General features: G+C 46.8%; 1 protein-coding gene across 4 annotated transcripts in view; it reads right to left on the bottom strand.

The window, feature by feature from the left end:
- Positions 1-480: 480 nt before the first annotated feature.
- The window catches only part of SPTBN1 (spectrin beta, non-erythrocytic 1), a 212922-nt gene continuing 191762 nt past the window's right edge, over positions 481-21640 (bottom strand). For all 4 annotated transcript variants that reach the window (XM_055540110.1, XM_055540109.1, XM_055540111.1 and 1 more), the window contains 12 exons: positions 21261-21465; positions 20506-20880; positions 16344-16588; positions 15083-15221; positions 14179-14263; positions 12238-12434; positions 11028-11140; positions 10291-10354; positions 5698-5936; positions 4316-4489; positions 2597-2639; positions 481-1800 (listed from right to left, as the gene is read on the bottom strand). In XM_055540110.1, coding sequence (XP_055396085.1) covers positions 1582-1800; positions 2597-2639; positions 4316-4489; positions 5698-5936; positions 10291-10354; positions 11028-11140; positions 12238-12434; positions 14179-14263; positions 15083-15221; positions 16344-16588; positions 20506-20880; positions 21261-21465 — 2098 coding nt within the window. In that variant the 3' untranslated portion in view covers positions 481-1581. The remainder of the gene's footprint in view (positions 1801-2596; positions 2640-4315; positions 4490-5697; positions 5937-10290; positions 10355-11027; positions 11141-12237; positions 12435-14178; positions 14264-15082; positions 15222-16343; positions 16589-20505; positions 20881-21260; positions 21466-21640) is intronic.

Below are 21640 nucleotides of genomic sequence, written 5' to 3'. Positions count from 1 at the left end.
AGATCAGAAAATAATATTGTATGGCATATGAAAATGATATAAAATTAAACTGTGTCCACACACATGGTTTTGCTGGAACACAGCCGTGCCCATGGGTTCACGTATCATTGACGGCTGCCTCTGTAATACACAGTGGCGGAGTTTCAACAGAGTGTGGCCTATAAAGCCTAAAATACCTCCTTATCTCTATTTACTGAAAACGTTTTTGAACCCTTGTCTCAGAGCTCAGGTTTGGCGAGCTTTCTGATAACATTTTCATAAATAAAAGATAAAATCTGGATGTATGGCTACAAAACATTCCCTATTTATTGCTCTGTTTCTTGTGATTTTTCAAAGCTGACACACCAGACATACACAAGAATGTGCAACAGGAGCCCAGATGGACAGTCTCCTGTTTCCCGTTTGCTATTGTGCACTGTGCAAATTCCCTACATGGCATGCACGCAAGGAGAGGAAAAACAACAGTCACCCACCGTGCTAGATTTAAAAGCATTTAATGACATCGCATATATTTAACAGATAGGGCAAAAGTTGAGAGGTACAGGTCATACGACTGAGCACCGGGCCTGAGTGACCAACCTCCCTGTCAGGCCCAGCCTCTGGAGTTCATTCCTATCAATGCCATTTTGATTGTGCAGTAAGATGAAAATTTGTCATTATAATCGTTACAGTGACAGAGAAATGCACACTATGTATCAAAGAGCAAGGTAATGAAGCAAATTATAACACAGTGTGGTAACGCACAAGCAAGTAACCATTACGGTAAAATGACTTTGTCCAGTAAATGCCTCGGTTCCACTTGTACACTTACCAATGATTTAAAGGGTTTATTATACATCTAGTTTTATTATACTTTGTACTAGAATTATCTCAAACATACAATATAATGTATTTCAGCAAAAAAAAAAAAAAAATTGAAATTACAGATTATTTAAAACAGTATCGGTTTTCTATTCCTTCTTGTATCCCGACATTCTTAACTGCTGTCCAGGTTGATGCAGAAAAGCTGCATGTCGTGTGTTAGTAAGTGATGCCAGGTACAAGTGGCTTGGTCTGTAGAGTTAACAGTGGGGCTGCACTGTGGCTGCAGCGAGATCATCACACACAATCTGTTTAATCCAGGTTAGACCCATCATGGGCGCTTCTAATAGTCAAACCACTGGGAGTAAATGGGAGAGAATGGTGTCGGGACATTGGTACGTCTCATCTGTGGTGAGCACAGGAAATATGTTTAAGCACCGCTGCCTTGCATACCAACAGCACTAGAGGCGGGTTATTTCCAACACAGCCTCACAAAATTGAGGAACAGTTTAAATACTGAGATCTAATCTATATAATTTCGTTTAAAAAAAAAAAAATCTGGTCTTCCCTCTGCACCTCAAACTTTTGTTAACTTGGAGATAAAGTGTTTAGGTTGTATTTTTCCCCACCCTCCCCGAGAAATGCTCTATAAATTAAAAGAAAAAAAATCAACCACATGGAGGAACATTTAGGCACAGAGAGTAATGTGTTGGTTCTGAGCTTGCATGCTGGAATTTCACTGAAAAGGTAAGAGAAGGGCAGGAAGTGACAGAAAGGAGTTCACTTCTTTTTGCCAAAAAGGCTGAACCTCTTTTCTTTGTCTTTCTCTTTGTCCTTCTCCCGTTTGCCGGGACTGGACTCGCTGGTGATGGTGACGACGCTGGTGGGCAGGGTCTGAGCCCGGCTGGATGCTGGCGTGCTCTGGGTGCTGGCGGACACCTCGTGTTTATCAGAGGAGATGGCAGAGGAGATGGCCTGGATCCATGTGTTCATTTCCTCCTGAATGAAGGAGGGGGGACACAGGTGAGACTCATCTAAGTTGGATGGACATGAGACACTCTCACTCCACCTGGGTGACCGTCTGAGCTGCTGTGGGTTGGAAAGCTTGGGGATAGCACGTCTGCCTGAGAAGGGACAGTGGCTGTCTAACAAATGCCTGCTTCATCAGGACAGCTGTGACCATGGTTCGATGCTCACCAGAATTCAGTTTACAATACCTGAAGGTCCCCACTGTAGTATATGGTCCTACAAATGTGACGAGCTGGAAGACTGGCCTATAGCATGGGGGTCAGGTCCTACCCTAGAAAGTGCTTTTTCTTTTTTGAAATTGAAATCTATTTGATATACCACATTGTGTAAACTTAACAGAAGTTGCTTTTTTTGAATTTAATGCCCTATACATGTTGTTTTCTCATCGGCTGACCATACAGCCAAGCGATGGTTGGTTGAAAGCAGTGGAGTGCAGTGGGCGCAGAGGGGAGGCTCCTGGCTGGGTTGTGGGCTCCACACCAGTTTGGAGACCACCTCCCTGTGCGTCACCCACAGTTCTCCTCCATGAACTTCAAGAGACCCTGCGCTAGCTTTCCTGCCAGGGTAGGAGAACAATGAGATGACATTTACTGCCTCTGACAGACACAGGAGAGCAGAAAACCTTCCAGCATCTGTGACTGTGGAGACCAGAGGACAGATGCCACCGCTGATCATCACTTATGTGAAGAGCATCATATATAATGCTCATCAGGCCACAAACACTTGTAAACTTATATTCGAAAAAAAAAAAATCTTAAAAACTTACATCATCTTTGGCTTGGAAGAGGTACTCATTGCCATCATTTAGTCTGTAATTTGAAAGAAGAAAGTCAGTCATAGTATAACGTAAGAAAAAAAAACCCTTAACTCTCATATCCTCTGTGGGACAGAAGCAGGCCACAGGAATCACACTAGAAATGCCCGTAGGAACCCTGCACACATCACTCAATGGGTTCGGGCCTGCACGGGATCAGCAGCCACCCCCCGGACATCAAAAGGCCATATAATTGGGCCAATATACGCAAGTGACTTGTGTGTTTCAATCACTGCATGTGTGCTAAGTTGCTTCAGCCGTGTGTGACTCTTTGTGACCCCATGGACTGTAGCCCAACTAGGCTCCTCTGTTCATGGGATTCTCCAAGCAAGAATAGTGGAGTGAGTTGCCGTTTCTTTCTCCAGAGGATCTTCCTGACCCAGGGATTGAACCCACGTCTTTTAGGTCTCCTGACAGGCGGGTTCTTTACCACTAATGCCACCTGGGAAGCCCCGTTTCACTCACTGGAAGGATCAAAAATGTTCCAAATGTATCTATACCTGGATTTGTTGTGGCAAAGACCACTTGGATGACTGATCACTGCTCTAAACTGAATGCAAGAGAAAGCTCTTTGAAAATCATAAGCCCTTTTGAAATCTTGCCACTGAGCTTATATGTCCCACATTAACAAATACCAGACTTTCTGAACTGACAGAAAGTCACCGAAAAGGTCTCCTAGATTTCTCTTCTTATCTCAGAACCGAAGAAACTGCCCTGGTGAGGCCGCTGCTGTGACGTGGAGGGGACAGGCTGGGAGGGCTGCGTCAAGAGGAAGGGGGCATTACTGGTGCAGGAGTCAGGTGCTCTCTGCCAACATCCCAACCCTCTGACCCTGTGTCAGGGAAGCACAGAGGGAGGCAGCCAGGGAGCCTGGCTGTCTGTGCCAGATGTTACGGTACGTAAAGCGTGCCATGTCCGGCCCTGCCTTCTGTGTGCACCAAGAGCTCAAGAAATCACACCGCCTGAATCGCTCTCATTTGTGGTCCTTGGCCTCGTCCAGCTGGCGTGAGACACACCCATAACCAAGGACCGAGGCTTTCCAGATCCCAGAGCAGCAGATCAGATTAGCATTAGTATCATCCTAACTACTAACATTTTCACTTTTTATTTAAAAAACCTGATTTTTCTGCCCATTTCCAAGGATAAGCAGAACTTCTGAGCTTGGATCCACTCCTGGGGGAGTCGAATGTGTTCTGTAGGGTAGAGACATGTGGACTGGATGGTTCCAGAGGCGTCTGGAACATCCACTGGGTGAGTCAGGGGAGCATGGGGCCCCCTCCTTCTGGTTTGTCTCCATCCAGCTCCTGAATGACTCAGTTGACCTGTCTCCAGAAAAGTCATGAGCAAAGAACAGCATGTCCTAGGACTGGATTAGCTGCACGATGCGGACACTTTTTCTAAGTGTCCCTTAAACTGTGAGATGTGACAAGCTCACCTTGTCTTAGAAATACTAAGTTCCAGCTGATAAAAAATGAAAGCTCCTTTTCTGCAATGTTCAGCTGTGCCGTTCACCACAGAGACGCTGGGGACCCTAACTGAGATGTGCGCCTATCCCGTCTATCACTCTGTTGGTAACTTTTTAAACGGTAGAGGAGAGGAACCAACTGATCACAGCATCTAAGAAAACCAATGCCTGGCGTGAACACATACCCACTCTCTGGCAACTCTCACCTGAGCTTGAACACGTGCTTCTTCTTCTTGTAATCAAGGGCCACTTCACAGATGGCTTCTTTCAAACTCACAGGGACCTCGCTGTGGTAGGGAATTCCTGAAGCAGCTGTCTTTGCGTCTTTGTAGAAACCCATTTCTTGGTTATTTATGACACAATAAACATTGTGCCAGGACCTGAGCCATAAAGAAAGGCACGACAAGGTTTTGCTCCATGCCACACCCCCTTAAAGAACTGACAGTCCATTTAATACGAAGATGGACCCCACACAACATGGCACGATTCCCTGTTATAATAAAAGCCCTTCCTAACTTTTGTTAAACATAAACAGTGAACAAAATTCCTCTGCAGACTCCCAAGACAAAATCATATGTTGCTACAATGGCAGGTTTTGAAGGATACTTTTTGCTCTGACTTTGAAGAAAAACACAGTGCCCTCTTCTATTAAATAAAGAGACTCTTGGCTCTGACCGGAAAAGCTTTTTGTGGGTGTTTGATACCCTCTCGTGGTAATGGGGTACAGGCCAGGCTCCTTATTGGAAACATGCCTGTCCTTAAGTGGCTCTTCAACCTCAGCTTCATTCTGTAATGTGGCCTGGCAACTTGATAGGAAAGCAGATTCAGGGCCATGAACACGTATGGTGCACTGCCTGAGTTAGAAACAGGCAGCTTTCCTCCTCCCAGGACGTGGCAAACTACCCTAAGACACTGCTTTTATCAGAAGACACTTTACTGCCGCCTTCCTGTATTAACAAATAAATTATAGCGTTCTCAATGTGGATGGCAGCTCTTAGATGGGATTCCCTTGTACAGTGTACAACCTGTACAACTGTACGTGGTGGGTCCCAGGCAGTTTAGTTTACTGGTTAAGCACACAGGCTGTGGAGTCAGGTAAGTTTTACTAGGGTGTGCCAGCTGTGCCGTTTACTAGGGTATTACGCAGGCTGAGCTTTCTTAACCTCCCAGAGCCTCAGTTATGAACATAATAAAAGTAGGGCTATTGGGAGATAATCAATATAAAGACTGCTAGGAGAAAACGTGACTTAAACACCCCACATTAAGCAACCCACTTAAACAACCCACAAGGAGGAAAAATAACAGTGAAATCACTTCACTCTAGGGAAGACTCCTCCCTCTCAGTCTAGTGGCATTCCTTCTCAGGCCTACTAAGGCCTCTTCTTGCTGTTCTCTCACACACTTAACTCTTCCTTGTCTTGGTGAATAAAAAGCACTCTACTCCCACTTCCCCAGAAGGATGTGATGCCCAAGAAGCTACAGAACCAACCAGACACACGCACACACACTCCCCTCTTAACTGAGAGCCATCCACCTCCACCTCTAACGGGCTGACTTCCCCTAGGACCGCCGGCCTCTGTGCTGTTACCTGCTCGAGGCCTTCTTATTGTGGGCCTCCCACTCGTGCTTCCGGTTCAGGAAGCCTTCCATCTGGGCCGAAGGTGTCTCCTGGGTCCTGGCTGGCAAGGTGGCGGCACTCTGGGCTGGGAGAGCAGTCTTGGCTTTGCGATCAGAGGTGGGGGAGGGGATAGGGCTGGACTCTTTCGAGCTCGTCCTCTGTTCTGCAGCGCCGTTGACCATTTCGCTGGTGTCCACTGTTTCTGCCATCTAGGGACAGCGGAGAGACCATTCAGCTAACCCCGTGAGCCCTGGGGGGGACCACATACGCTCTGACTCGCACACGTGGCTGTGTATAAATGCCTGGCACAGATCGAGGCAGTACAGTAAAACCATTGCACATCCCACAAAGCCAGCTGGACACCAAGGACATTAGAAGGTGGGGGTGGATTAATACCCGCCCGTTTATGGGGAGATGAGAAAAGCGAAATGCCAGGATGAGTTTTACTGCACTCTGCTCCTCTGATCAATCCATTTTCTCTAATAGAACTCAGATCATTTCCTCTTATGGTTACGTTAAAACAAAAGGACAACAGTAACAATCACACGTATTAAATATGAAAGAGCGGACGTTATACAGCAGCCACCTTACAACCAAGGACGCCACCAGAAGGGCTGGAAGTTGAAGCGAAAGGGCATTCACAAACAGATGGATAGACAACTCTATCAGAGCTACACGGCATTCCCCCAGAGTCAGACAAAAAAGACCTTCAGTTTCTGAAAATGCTCTCCAGCTCCCCTCCCCGCCCACCCCCTGACACGTGGTCATAAACACATGCAGAAATTAAGACAGCAATCATGCACTTCATGTCTACCATCCCCGTTAGACTTTGGAACTTAAGAGCTGGAAGGAAATGAGGCAAGTCAACGAACATCAATGTAACCACGTCTGCCGAAGTTGTATCGTGAGTGGGTTGTAGTTTGTGTTAAAGGAGCTGGAAAAGCCAATCACAGTCACTCAACACCACACGGCTATTTACCCCCAAACAAAGACAGAACCAGGGCCTTCCCCATCACGTGCTGGTTGATCACGGTGCCTTGCTGCACTGAGACGAGGAAGCCCAGCCAGCCAGGCTTCCTGCAGCTCTGACCCTTCAGGCTGGAGTCGTCTTCGGGAGTTGTTCCTTCCCAAGCTCATTGCTATGGTAACCCTCACGGCTTTTCGGCTTGGGAAATGCGGTAGGGTCTCCATTCATTATCGCTTTCAGCCTGTGTGCCATCAACTGTGTACCATGAACTGTAGCAGGCCCCTGGCTGATACACCCAGGGTGTGGGATTAGCGAGTTACTAAAGCTGGGTGTGGCTGACGCTTTAGTGGATTACAGACAACCTGCACCCCTTGTACACGGACAAACATGGAGGTGTCAATGGCACGCTCATTAGATAACGTCCCCCACCACTGCTGCCCAGAACCAAGTGACACCAAATTAGCAGCAACAACCTCAACAGGATCAATGGGGGACTGGCCACCACTGCTTGAACATCAGATATGTCAACTCTCGGAAACTGAATGTCTCTGCTGGTTCTTACCTCAGTGACAGGGCAGGAGTCAAGTTTATATTCTGTCTAAACAAACTATCACTGTCAGCATCAGAGTTTAGGGTGGGACCAGAGGCGAGGCACTTGAAGGGTGTTTGTGATTAGACCTCTTTATCCACACAGCAATGTGGAAACAGGATCGTGAGGGCAGAGAGGCATGGGCGAGGAGATGCATGGTGATTATCCTGGCCTTGCCAGTGACAGCCTGCAGACATGTGCTTATAAGCAATGGGCTATTTAAATATCTCTCTTGCCTTTCACTTTTAAAGGAGAGACAGAGGGGAAATAATGACCAAACAATAAAACACCCCTGAGTCGAAAGAGAGTGAGTGGACTTTAAGGCTGACTAGTCTGTTTTGGTGTGAGATTTCAAGAGACTTCTAGTGGGGAGGAAGTAGGAGATTGGTCTGGAAGGCCTGTGTCAGGCGTGAGTCCAAGGAGACATGGGGTTAGTGTGGACAGAAACCAGGTTAAAAAAAAATTAGTGCTGCAGGTGTGACTCAAAAACTGCAAGTGACAGCAACGGCCCGGACAGCGGAATGTTTACTGGGAAAAGGCTAAAATTTCTCATACTTGGTCAGACTCCACGGCAGGTGAAGGCCAGGGGAAGCCTCAGCTGGGGGAAATTCTGCAGCAAAAATTTTTTTCTTTAGAGTTAGAAGGAAAGAGAAAACCCCAAACCAGTATGCAGAGATAATTAATGTTTATGCAAATGAATCACTAATCAAGAAAACAAGAAAAATAAAAGGAACAAAATGAATTTTAATGGACATGTGCTTAAGCATGCCAACAGACAACACGCAACTAGAGACAAACATCAAAAGCAAATCATGGTGCTGTGACCAAACAGTGGGTACTTGTGGATCCCCCCGCCCCCACCCGACATTGCTTCTCTTTAGCAATTAGTCCAGAGTGCTTTAGTGGCTGGATACACCTGAGTTGGTTCAATCAGAAGGTGAACATAAATGCAACGTGACAACTAGTAGCACATGGAACGCCTGATTGGTTTTCTAAGTGCACGAAGCAACACTATTGTCAAAAGTTCATTAACTTGAGTCTCTGCACTGTAACTCAGAAGAATGAAAAGAGCTTTTCTTCTTCTGATACAATCCAATTACAACTAAAAATTTGTTCTGGCAAGCTACAATTTAAAAATCTAGATTAAAAATAGGCATGAGAACAAATGCCAAAAACATCATAGCACTCCTTCTCTCTAGGCTTATGTGGCTTCTGTTTTTTTTTTTTGGTCTTCTGAATACAAAAGGCATAAAATTGGGTATTAGTCCTACTGATACAAAATTTAAACATATATATATGGACACATCACATATATACATAGAGATCAATGACACATACTATTTGGAGCCAGGAACTGGGCTCCCTAATGACCAAAGATGAAGCAGTATTTTTTTCTAAAATGAATTTTGGTATGTTTTAAGGCAGAGACCCAACAATGGTGCATACTACTCCCAGAACATAAGAAGCTTGGCATCTATCTATATACCCATCTACAGCCGCAAGTAGATAGATATGTACATAGAAATAAGGAAAAAACAAACAAGATGCTATATGATGTTATCCTGACAAAAGAAAAAAAAGACATGCATCATGAAATGAAAAGACAAATTGGACTTAACTCATGGAGAACACGTATCAAAACAGGTCTTCTGATTCCACTAACATCTAAATATGGCAAATGAGTAAGTGAATGTCTCACACAGCTTTCATGTAATGTGGACCTGGTTTGGTTTTGTCTTTATCGGTACCAGGAAATCATCTCTTTCTTTAGCTTTTATTCCTAAGGAATAGAATTTCTGATAAAACATTTCAATCCCTAAACAATATCCTAAAAGACTCCTTATTAGAGAGTGCCACAAAAAGTTGTTAAGAAAATGAAAAATGAACTGGAAGGTCCATACGAGACACACAACGGAATTTATGTCTAAAGAGACACTGAAAGAACTTCTGGAGCCTGAAGGCAGGCAATGGCTCCTGGGGTGGTCTCTCAAGTGCATCGTTCAAGTAATCAGGGTGAAACAGCATGGCTTTTGTTCCACTGGTTGGAAAAATTTAAACAGTTTGACACCCTGAAGTCATCAACTGGAGGGAAAGGCATGGAAGTCTGGCTGGGCAGGCTTCCCTAAGATGCCGAGAAGTGCTGCCTTGTGCGCCAGGATCACGCCCCAGCAGCGCTGACGGTGACCCGGTGGAGGCGGAGGCACCTGACTCCTGAGGCAGCTGCATTAACTGCTGTGAGCGGGCCCACCACTCGCAGCTGCATTAACTGCTGTAAGCGGGCCTACCACTCGCAGCTCGGGACTTGGCAGAAAAAAAGAGAGGAACTGGTTTGTAAAAAGGTAATAAATGATCTGAGGGTCTCAAAACTGTTCAGATTCTGCACCTAAAGCAGCTTCAACTCTTTTCTACTGTTTCTCAATAAATGACTGCATCCTTCATGGAATGTTACACAGCTGACCTTAGGTTTAATCTTAGTACGGGAGGTTTCCCTCCTCATCCACCAGTCTTCCTAGTTCCTGGTGAACTGCCGCAGGTTAATATCTGTGACGGGAGCTACGTATGGTGCAGGACTGCACCCTGTTAGTACAACTGGATGTGCCATACCTGTCGATTCTAGTTTTCTTCTTCATTTTGCTGTAATCTCATTTAATTTCAATTACTCACGTAAGGCTTTTGCTGCAACATCTTAATAAAGTAAAAAGCTCACGATAAATAAACAAAAATTATGTAGGTTGCTTTCAGGCAATGGAGCATCCATCAGTTAAAAGACTCAAATAAACATGAATTAAATGCAAACAAATATGAAACCAAGGAAGACTACGAATTCAGTAAAATTTTTAACACTGTGGGTGAAGTGGACGCCAAAAGGTCAAACCAATGGGATTTGGAAAGAGTGGTTCTTGACAAACAGTAGCGAACTTCACAGTCCAGACCACGGCTGGTCACTGGCTGTCCGTCTGCTATTAAAGTTTTTGTAGTTTTGGTAGGTTTGAGAGCGGTAACTAACCCGTGGAGATCCCTGTTCAGCCGGCAAACCATTTTGGGAAACTTGCTCTCCTTTTGAAGTATCCCTGTTGGGAAAAAAGGGAAGAGAAGATGGAGGAGAGGAGGAAATGGGGAAGGATAGAAGGTAGGGAAGAAGAAAAGAGGAGAAAGAGAAGAGTAAGGCAGGATGGGGGAGAACACAGATCAACTTTATTAGAGCCTCTCTCTCAGAAAAACATAAACATCCCTCTTTCACATAATGGGATTTCTTTCTAAAAATTTTCAAGTGTTTCAAATGGACTCTAGATAGAGAGTGAGACCTCAGGCATCAGTGCCCATAGAGGTGGCATTAGTTGTCACAGAGCTTTAACCACAGCAAAATACTCAGCCTTTCAGAAACACAGAGTAGTTTCTGCCCTTTGTTTGAAATCACCCAGAACTTTCAGAAAGCATCACCATGCCGTCACTGGCCTGAAATCCAGGTGGTTCACTCTATCCATTTACTCCTGGGGAAGTTGTGTGTGTGTATACACACGTGTGCACAGCAGAGAGAGTGCTGTCTACATTCCACTTTCTCTGCCAACACAGCAATGTTACTATGGACAAGTCAGTGTCCTCAAATGTGACTGTGTGGGGTCTACGTTGCCTGCAGAATGACTGACAGGAAGGGCACAGCGCAGCACAGGCTCAGAAACGTGCTCCCTAAACCCCACTTGTCACTGAAGCTGGGTGTGGGCAGGCGGGCTGCCTGTGACTCACCACTGCTGCTGGGACTCAGTCTCCTCGGAAACTTTCGTGCTCGGCTCGGGGGAGGGCGGCCGCCTCTTCCTCTCCTCTTCCTCTTGCTGTCTGCGCACTTCCAGTAGCTCCAACTGAGGGAGAACACCATGATGTCTGGCAGAGCCCCAAACTCTGCCTCTTTTAAGGAAATGGTTCCAGGTGAGCCCTATTTGAGTGTTCTACACTGGATCACACAGGATGATCTGGAGCTCTGACATCCTAAGCAAAAGCTCATTAAGGTCATAGGAACTGAGGCTACAACCCCAAGCCACAGGAAACCAAGGTCTGCATGATGAAGCAGATCCACTGTACGTGCTGGTTGAATCCCTGCGAGTTGTGTGTGGCACTGGGACACTGAGTTTAATTGCAACATGAACTCTGCAGCCTTTGAATTCACTGAGGAAGAAAGCAGCTGAGTGGGAAGGTCCGTGCCGGACTTCCCATCGGAGCTCAACCACCACCAAGTCAGCACTGCAGTAACTCCCAACGAGGCTTCTTATGCTGCGGTGGGGATTGGGTTTAGCTAAACCCCAATAACACATTTTAAAAAGCCACAAACTAGTCCAACTGAAACTAACCCATTTCACGAGCAGTATGTGAGTACCACAGCATTCCATTTTAGCACAGAAGTATACATGTATAGCTGAGAAGCCCAGAATCGTAAGAAGAACACCATTTCTGTACAGCATAAAGAATCAGCTTTCCACCGGCTGTGCAAGTGTCTTGGGAGAGAGATCACCAGTGAGCAAGTCCTATTCTAAAGCCTTTATTTTGGCAGAAGAGATCATCAGGACTGGGGAGAGCCTGGTGGTCTAGGATAAGCTACTCCTGCCTGATGGGAATTCCAATTCTGAAATCTGAAGATAACTGTATGGCTACAATCCCTAGGAACCACAGCTTCTATGAGATATAGGAAAGAAAATCAGATCAAAAGAGGAAAGCAAACCCCAATCAATCAATGCCCAGACAGCAAGTGATCACGGATCTCCATGCCCAGGAAGTGACTAAGAGGGCAGTCACCCTGGGCCGTCTCCCCAGGTCCTGTACCAAGAGAAACACCAATTCCAGGAAGACACTTCATGCTTTTAGGAACAGAGCAATGACATGAGCTCCCAGGTCTAGGTGAGTGGGAAGCAGAGCTGCCCACGGGAACCGCCACAGAGCACCCCGGCTCCCAGGGGTCACTCACCGTCGTCAGTCTTTCCAGGGCAGAGAACCTCTCGTCCCAGGTCGCTGCAGACTTTTCAAAAGCCTCATGGCGCTTGATGAGCTTCTCAACCTCGTCCACGCTCTGGCCTATCTCTCGGCTGGACAGGTAGGGCTCCTGTCCGAGCAGCCAGGCCTCGGCCACACTGGCATCCCTTGAGAACTGATGGACCTCTAAGACTGCACACGAGAGCCAAGAGTGAGAATGTGGGCAGGTGACTGGGCAGCCGGGGGTGGTGCTGCCCTCTAGTGGCAGCTGCCTGCACAAGCCGTCTAGTCTAGTCCAGACCTGCTCTGTCCACATAAACATCAGGGGAGCTATACATGCAACTTCTACTAGCCACATTAAAAACAGGTGAAATTAATTTTAGAAGCACATTTTAGACAACCTGATATATCAAAGTGCTTTTTCAACATATAATCAGTAAAAAAAAAGAAAAAGTACTGAGCTGTGTTACATCTTTCTTCTGTATTTGAAATTTTATACTTGGAGCACATCTGAATTTGGACCAGCACAGTACAGGTTCTAAAGAGCCCCATGAGAACAGTGGCTGCCACAAGACCATGAAGGACCAGAATATACGCTCGGCTCACTCAGCCCTACTACAGTGAAGTAAGCTTTGGAGCCCTGCAGGAATTCACAACCTATGTTCAACCAGACGACCCTGATGGAGCAGCCATTCACCGATCACACTTTCTGGGTTGGAAGTGCTATGTTTTACTTCGGGGGTTGAAAGGGAGGGAAGGGTCTGGGAGCCCTACACAAAATGGAGATGGTACGGGCTACAGGGCTTCTGCTTTATTCATTCTGTCCTCCACTCGAGACAATACAGCGTGACCTCCACCTCCTGCACTGTGAGAAGGCAGGTCAGATCCTGCTCTGTCTGTGCTAGGGCTGGCTGGCACTTTCATTACATACCAAGCAGCACTGCCTGGGGCCACTCAGGTAAGAAAAACACTGCGGGCAGCATCGGCGTCACACTGGTGTCCCCCAACACTGCACCACACGAGGGACCCCTCACCTCATCAGGACTGCTCAGCACACAACTTGGTGCCCAGCTCACAGTGTGGGGTGTACCCTGGGCTTTGCTGAACCGAAATGAACCTGCCCAGGGAGTGGGCGAGATTAACAGACCAAATTCTCACCCAGAGAATGGTCAAGAGTGGCACTTCTTGAGCGGAGGTGCTCAAGAAATAAGGCCTAACTTTTTTAGAAAAGGACCCTCGGATTCTGCTTCTAGAAAGCACTTCTGGTACCTGAGAATAAGGCTGAAGCCTGGAGCCCCAAGCACAGAATGGCAGAATACGGTAAATACGGTAAGTGATGCTTCAGTTGGACTACCTTTGGTGTTCATAAATATTACTCCCAATACTGTATGTTATAAATTCTGTTAGCTCACACATTCTCCTATAAAATGAAACTAAAAATAGAACCTACCTCAGAAGATTATTGTGGAAAGTAAATAAAGAAAAAACATATAGAATACTTAGAACAATGCCTGCTTCACTGAGAATTCTTTGTCATTGTTAGCTTTCATTAAGACCTAACCAAGCCAACTTTCTACCTTCTTGACTCTGCCGTAACGGTTCTTCCTGAAGATAACTGGGGGTGGGGGTCTCTTTACTGCACTCCCCCAGAGGGATGCACATCCTGTGGTCCCCGTGCTGCTCCTGCACACCTGACACCACTCACAGCACTGAGGCCAATCAAGAGAATGAAAGACAACGAAGGTGACACAGGGAACCACTGAAAAATACTTACTAGCATGAAAGAGTTAAATAAGATATTAAAAAACAAACATTCAGAGAGGCTCCAAAAATCAGTAAGAGATAACACTGTAACAAACCAGTTAAAGCAGGTAAATAAACTTGCTTGCTTTCAGTGGGGACCCAGAAAGAACAGAGAAATTCGGTATATCCTTACTCAGTCTTAACCACTCCCATCGGTCTTCCCACTTGTCAATCATTTCTTTTCTTTTTTCTGTCAACTGCAGTAACTTCTCCTTGATCTGTGAGAAAAGAAGGACCCCAAGGACATCTTAATAGGCTTGACCACATCCTCCTAGTCTGCCCCTTGATGGGCCACTTTATGTATGAAAAACACATTTTACATAGAGATCACCACTAACGGAGGAAAGATCTGAGGACCACTCAGTCCATCTGAGTGCCAGGAGAGGAGAGAAAAGCATGGTGATGTTCCTTCCGGAGGGGCTGGGAGGAAGGCCAAGCTCCACCCAAAGTTGCTCTGTTGTGAGGTGGCCAACAAAGTTTCAAGCCCTCTCCAGACTCCAGGGCTCCCGGGTTGCACACATGCAGAAGAGAATGGCAGTGAGAGGGCCAAGCCCCAAGCTCTCTGAGGGCACGTCTGAGCCCTAGAAGGGGGCCTCACACTGATAGCCACTTACCTCTGTATCACCAGCATCCTAACTTGACTTAGCGATTATGCACTAAAGAGCAAACTGATATAGGGCATAGGGGACAGAGAAGGGGTGTTACCCATGCGGAGGACCGATGGAGGAGGTGAGAGTGGACGAACCCTCAGCCATAGTCCTTGAAAATTGTCTTCTGGGCCACAAATTGATTGGTTTTAGACCTACAGTCTTGCCTAAACGCCTTATTCTAACACATAAGAAAGAAGCAAGCAGTTTTGAAATACATGTAAGCATGGTTATATATGTATGAACGCAAACACAGATTTCTCTGTGTGTGTAAATATATATGCATACACATACATACGTACAACACATACATACATGCCCAAGAGAGGCATTCTACACCTGAACACCAGCTGCGCTCACCCCTGGGCCCCGGAGCAAAGCAGCACATACCTCCTCAGATGCGTAGTGCTTCCTTGCCAGCAGGGATTTCCCCAGTTCAATGCAGGTCGTAAAACTGTCATTACGAGCATCAATTTCAGCTTTGATACCTTGATGATTATTCATCAATAGTTCAACAGATGACACATCCCTAAAATTATACAAATAATACTTTCTTTATGAGACCGAGCTTTTCAAATGCTCGTGCAGGTTTCTAAACACATAATTACTCTGATGGGAACTGACAGCACGGTGTCTGATTCAGTCTGAGCCCAGGTTGGGTCACAGAGCTGCAGCAGAGAGGAGGAGTATTTCAGGGCCAGCTTTGCGGCCTGCCCACTTTTCTCTGCATGTGTCTGTGCTATAGTCATTCTTCTCAAATGAGACCAGAAAAACCACTGGATCTCTGTTCAAACTTCTAGTTTAAAATCCAGTTCATCCTCTTCATGAAGGTTCAGAGGAGTAACAGGCATCCCCGATCATGCCCTACTGAGCTCCCAAAGGTTCAGGACGTGTTTCTTTCATTTTTTTTTTTTTTTTTTCAGGACGTGTTTCAAAGAGCAGTAAATACTGTCTCCTTATTTAGACATGAAGACAGAGCAGAAACCAGCTAAGAAATCAATGACGCCATGAAGACTTCTCATCCATCAAAACCTACTGACTGGGAAGTCATGACCAAGGGAAACGTAACTGCTTCATACATGTAATAACCATATTTCTCCTCTTGGGGCACAGTCCCTTTCTCAATTATGGTGGGGGCTAGAGCCAGCAGGAGTGAACGGGAGGTTGTGGATGTGCCTGCCTGTTCACCTACAAGCTTCTTTTCACTGCTCTGCATGAAACACGGCCAAAGAGAAGATATAGGACAAATACTAAATACAAATCCCAGGACCCCATTAGAGCAGACGTGGAGGGTCAGAGGTACCTTTAGTAATGTGCATAAGAAAGGACAGAGTATTCTTTTAACCTAACAGACACAGAAAAGCCATCTTGTTCCAGGGGTAACATTCACTAATCAGACCCGAGATCCATGGCTGCTGTGAGGCATGAGGCCCACAGATGAGGGTAGGAGGGCCTGAGTGAGCGTGGACCCTGGGGACAGGGTGGGGGAGAACCAGGGAGGGCTCCTGATGACACTGGATGCCTCCTTCCCTGACAACTGTGTGCAGAGTGAAACAGCGGCGCCCCACTCGCCCCCAGGGCCCCTTCCCGCCCCTCCTCTGGACAGGAAGCTCTGGGGCAAGGTCCTGGTCAGGGAGGCAGGCAGCGTTACCGGGGCTTCTCCTGGGCTTCGATCTGCCGGATGACATCCTCCATCCACAGCATGAGGTCGCGCACCATGCTGAAGAAGCGGAACTTGTCTCCCGTGTCCACCAGCCGCACCCTGCGGCCTTCGCAGGCGTCTAGCAGGGCCTTCCAGGCTTCCAGCACCTCGTTCTCCCGTTTTTGGATGTCGTCGGCCTTGTCGCCCGCGTAGGCTGCCTGGAGGCGGGCCGCATCTTCCTGCAGCTGCCGCACCTGTGGAGCCGCCAGAAGGTGAGCCGGGCCAGAGCTGGGCCTCTGTGCTACCACCCCCCACTGCCCGTTCCCTCTGCACGCTGTCCCTGGCCAGTGACGGAGCCCTGGTCAGGAAAGGTCCTTGGAGGTGGCCCGGCGGGTGAAGCTGGTACAGAAACACATGGTACGCCTTCACACACCAAAAATAAATACCTAATTTGCTCCTGCATGGTATAGAAGGTGTTCCTTATCACAAATGAGAAACTGCCAAGAACAACTCGTTTTGAAAACGCCTTTTCCATTGCTACGTGATGTTGCTGCTGGAAACAGTACATACATATCACCTGTAAGAGCTCCCACAACAGATTATTCCAACTTGAAAAACAAAAATGCCACATTCAACATAGTTGGAAAAAATAAAAACTGATGCCAAACAAGATAAAATCTTAACAGCCAAATTTCAACAAAAAGCTTTGGGGAACAAGAATGAAAATGAGTCTTATGAGAAGATGCTACATGGAGATACTGTAATTTGTCATCTCTCATTTGGCAAAAATGGAAGCTTCACGATGTCTATGCCAGTGAGCTGACTCACCGCTGCTGGCACGAACAGCTTACAGCTCCCACAGAAGGCACAGGCAGTACCCACTGGAACCACAAACGTGTGTGCCTTTTGATTTTATGAGTCCACTTGGCGGAGTTTATCCTACATATACTTTTACACTTTTAGGAAATTATATACATGTAAGGTTATTTATCATCACAGTGCCTGTAATTATGTCAACAGTAATTATATAATTCAAATTCTTATTGAGAAGGTCCTTAACTTGTAAATGTGTATGAGTGCATCTGGTTTATTTATTTTGATCATCGAGGATGGTCATCCAACAGTGTCTGCAAATGTGGCAAACAGGTTCCCAGGCAGGCATGATAAAGAAAGGGGACAGGCTCTAGGAAAAGTGCTCCAAGATGACGAGGCTATGCAGAAAAAGCAAAGCATAGAGAGTGTACAGAATATCAACTTGCTGTGCAAAAAGGGGAAAAAACAAGAGGCTTTCATGTTTTTGTCGGGGGTGGTAGGGATGGGTGGAGGGAAGATACATCATTACAAGAGAAACTCATAACCACAGCTTATCTGATATCCAAAAATTACCCTCTCTTATATTTTACATAAAGTACCTAATAGTAATGCCATATATGTGATTTGATTTCCATATCCTAAGAGACTTCTGTAAATATTCTGCAATTATGGCTCAGGTATACACTCAAATGACAATAAGCAAGTTTCTAGGAAACTATTTGAATAGTGTCCTGTGTGTGTGTGCATGTGTGTGTTCGTGTTCAGTTGTGTCCAACTCTTTGTGACCCCATGGACCGTAGCCTGCCAGGCTCCTCTGTCTATAGGATTCTCCTGATAAGAATACTGGAGTGGGTCCTTTTCCAAGGGATCTTTCCAACTTAGGACTGAAGCCCTATCTTGCATCTCCTATACTGGCAGACAAATTCTTTAGTGCCACCTGGGAAGCCCAGTCTCCTGTGTGGCTAACCTGTCTTTCCAAATAAGTAAAGAAAAAACCAAAAAACAACCTTTTCCTATGCCTCTACTTGTTTTTAATTTGTTCTCACAACAAGAAAACAAGATGGACGAGGACAGCAACAGTAGGATGTGCACGAGAACGAACTACTGTCAGAAGTCCCTGCAGAGCATCACTGAGCTCCCTCAGTCCTCTGCTCCCTGCAGAATGGAGGATGGGGGCGGTCAGCTGGCCCCAAACTCTGCCGGCTTCTGGAGTCCGCCCACAAGCCCTCCCTTCTGCTCTGGTTCTGCTGTTAGTGCACGAGGGGTGGGGCACACACACTTCTGTGGCTGAAATGGCCTGGTTCATCGGGTATGGAGAGGTGTACACCATAAGGCTTGACGGGGTAGATTCCTGCCCTGGGTGTTCCTGGACTCGCAGTGGGCTCCCTCATCTCTCTGAGCCTCACATGGTGAAGGAATTTAATGAAACAATGAGAAAGCAACTCCCCATTTCTGGAGTCTCTTGAAGTTCTAAAAGTAAATGATTTTATAGGTGCAGAGGAAAGACCTGCTGCTAGTAAGCCTTCTAGGTATTGTGGAAGTTCTCTGAAGCTTTTTAGAAATGGTAACAATAATTAAAAGAACATTCATTCCGGGAGTTAGTGAAGGACAGGGAAGCCTGGCATGCTGTTGTCCACGGGGTCACAAAGAGTCGGATATAACTGAGTGACTAAACAACAACAAATAGAGTTCTTGCTATGGTGTATGCTCTGTACACACTGTAATAGTTAAAAGCATTAGGGAACTCAAGGTTAGGGAGGAAAATTAAACTCCCAGCGATAGTGAGATAAGCTCAACTCAGGCCTGGGTCTCACCTTCTCTAGTGGCCTTGCTCCAAGTGCACAGCAGGGCAGACTGCATTCAGGACCCTGCCACGCTCACGTGGTACTCCAGGACCTTTCATGGGAAGCTGACGAACTTTTAACAGGGAGACTGTCAGCTCTGAAGGAAAGACTGGCAACCCTCACACTGCATGGTGGGCTCTTTTAAATTCTGCCTGATGCAGATCCTCAGCCACTCCACATATTTCTTTTAAATATTCCCTTCACATTTTCCACCTCTTTGATGGACATGGTGAAGCCACCTAATCTGAGTGGAGCTGTGCCTGTGACCTACCTTTCCTTCTATAAGGAGCAGATTAAGGGGAAGAGAACGGCAGTAAAGGCGGGCCCTCCATAGAGCAACCCCCAGAGCACACCAAAGGAGGCGGACACACTAGGTTTCAGGGGCTGGCAGAACCCGGGCTGCCTGTTTATGCCAAGATTTGTTGGCACACAGACACGCCCTTCATGTTCAGATTGTCCATGGCTGCTTTATGCTAGAATGGCAGAGCAGAGTAGTTGTAATGGACTGTATCTCCTACAAAGGCCAAAAATATGGACCATCTGGGTTTCTACAGAAGTCTGCTGTCCCCTGTACTAGATCGCTGATGTGCTTCTGAAAGACAAAAACAAATCCTCTGATGTCCTCAGGGCTGATATCTTTAATAAAACAGACTTCTCTAAGATCATGAAATTTAAGGGAAAAAAACAGATAGAATTTATTTTTCATCTAACAGATATAAGACTGAGCAGGAAACTGCAGAAATGAGTATATGAACTAGAAAGTGACTACACTACAGATCCTTGCTGTTATATTGTTACCACTTTATCAGAAATCTTTTAAACAAAACCTGAGTGTTAACCACTCTATGAGTGGGGAAAGGGCCAGGCACACTAAAATGTTAGAATCTTGTTTTTTTCTATTCTCCAATACATAACTCAGACTCTGGTTGATGCAAAATAATAAGGTATCATTTTGGAAATTATTCTGAATGGATGTGCTCAGTCGTGTCCGACTCTTTGCGACCCTATGGACTGTAGCCTGCCAGGCTCCTTGGTTCGTGGAATTTTCCAGGCAAGAACACTGGAGGGGGTTGCCATGCCCTTCTCCAGGGAATCTTCCGACCCAGGGATTGAACCCATGTCTCCTATGTCTCCTGCACTGGCAGATGGGTTCTTTACCACTAGCACCACCTGGGAAGCTGACTCTGGGTGGATATGCCAACAGAATTCAAATTTTTGTTGAGAAGGTCCATGTGGGTGCACAGCTGGTTTACTATCTTAATCATGGAGGATGGACATCCGACAGTGTCTGCAAATGGGACAGAGAGCACTATGGACTGGTAAGTTCTCCTAAATGGAGCGTTACAATAATGTCTAACGTGTGTGTGTGTGTGTGCACACGCGTGTGCATTTAATTTGGGCCGTTCTCTGAGGCATGCTTGAGGCGCCAAGGAGGGAGAGAGATGTTGAGAGGGGCACAAAGACACTGTATGGAGAGAGAACCTCCCCCCGGCCCAGGGTGGCGCCCCGCCTACCTGGGTGCCCAGGGCCTGGATGTCGTGCTCAAAGGTGGTGTGCATTCTCTGTAACGTCTCCACTGTGTTCTGATCTCTCCCAAGCTCCTCGGGGAGTTTCTTGTGTTTGTCCTGGATGCGCCCAAAGATCTCCTTGGCGTCGTGGTAAAACTTGTGCAATTCATAGGAGGCAGCGAGGATCTGTGTTCTGGTGTCAATGAGCTCCAGGAGGTCGGCCCAGGCCTCGTTGAGCCCATCCTTCCACTCGGCGATAGTAGCGGCATCTGAATGTCCGGAGTTGATGAGCTCGTCTGCCATGTGGTTGACTGTGTCCACGCGTTCCTGCCCAATGTTCCCCGTGTCCCGGGCGAACTCTCGGAATCGCTCTTGGAGCATCTGAAATGGGGATGGGCATAAAGAAACCAGTGAGACCACCATGAACACATCATTTACTGATCACTCAAACACCTTTGGAGAAAAACACCTGACTTAACAGATGTCAGATCCAAAGCCTCATGTCAATCAGGCTTCCTTCTCACTCATGGCAGCAGAGAAAGGCACGGCTCCACCTCCTCTGACCAGAGGAGCAGGCACAGAGATTCAAACACAACAACTTCCAAATTGCTTGATGATAAAAGTGCCCAGCTGAAATGAAACCCCATGACCTCTGACTCGAGTCTGGGGTGTTTCCTCTGCTCACAGACAGGGAACGCAAAGGGCCTTCCACAGCCCGCCGGGTGCTGCATGCCCACCCGAGTTCTGCTTGTGTTACTTGCCGTGACGTGCTCATAGTCCTGGCCCAGCTCGTGAGACCCCGCGACCACCTCCCTCTCCGCGATCCACTGCTCCAGGTCGTCCACCTCGCGGTTGAGCTGGAACAGCCGGTGTCTCTCGTCCAGCTTGCCCCGCCTCTCTTCGGCCAGGTCCTTGAGGCCTGCATACAGCTTGTCCACCTTGGACTGCCGCATACTGATACGTTCACTGAGGGGAGTGAGACGGGGTGAGATGGGGGGGATCTTAAATGCCACATTTTCTTCAGGGAGACAGCAAATGAGGGCAAATGCCAGGAGGTCACATTATACAAAATTTCTCAAAGGAATCCGAAGGTTAACTCAGTTAGCCCAAAAAATAAAAGTCAACTTTGACCTCAACTTCA

The sequence above is a fragment of the Bubalus kerabau genome, chromosome 11 (genome assembly GCF_029407905.1).
Source record: "Bubalus kerabau isolate K-KA32 ecotype Philippines breed swamp buffalo chromosome 11, PCC_UOA_SB_1v2, whole genome shotgun sequence".
Lineage (NCBI taxonomy): Eukaryota > Metazoa > Chordata > Mammalia > Artiodactyla > Bovidae > Bubalus > Bubalus kerabau.
Note: the sequence above shows the minus strand (reverse complement) of the source record. Positions and strands in the feature narration are given on the sequence as shown.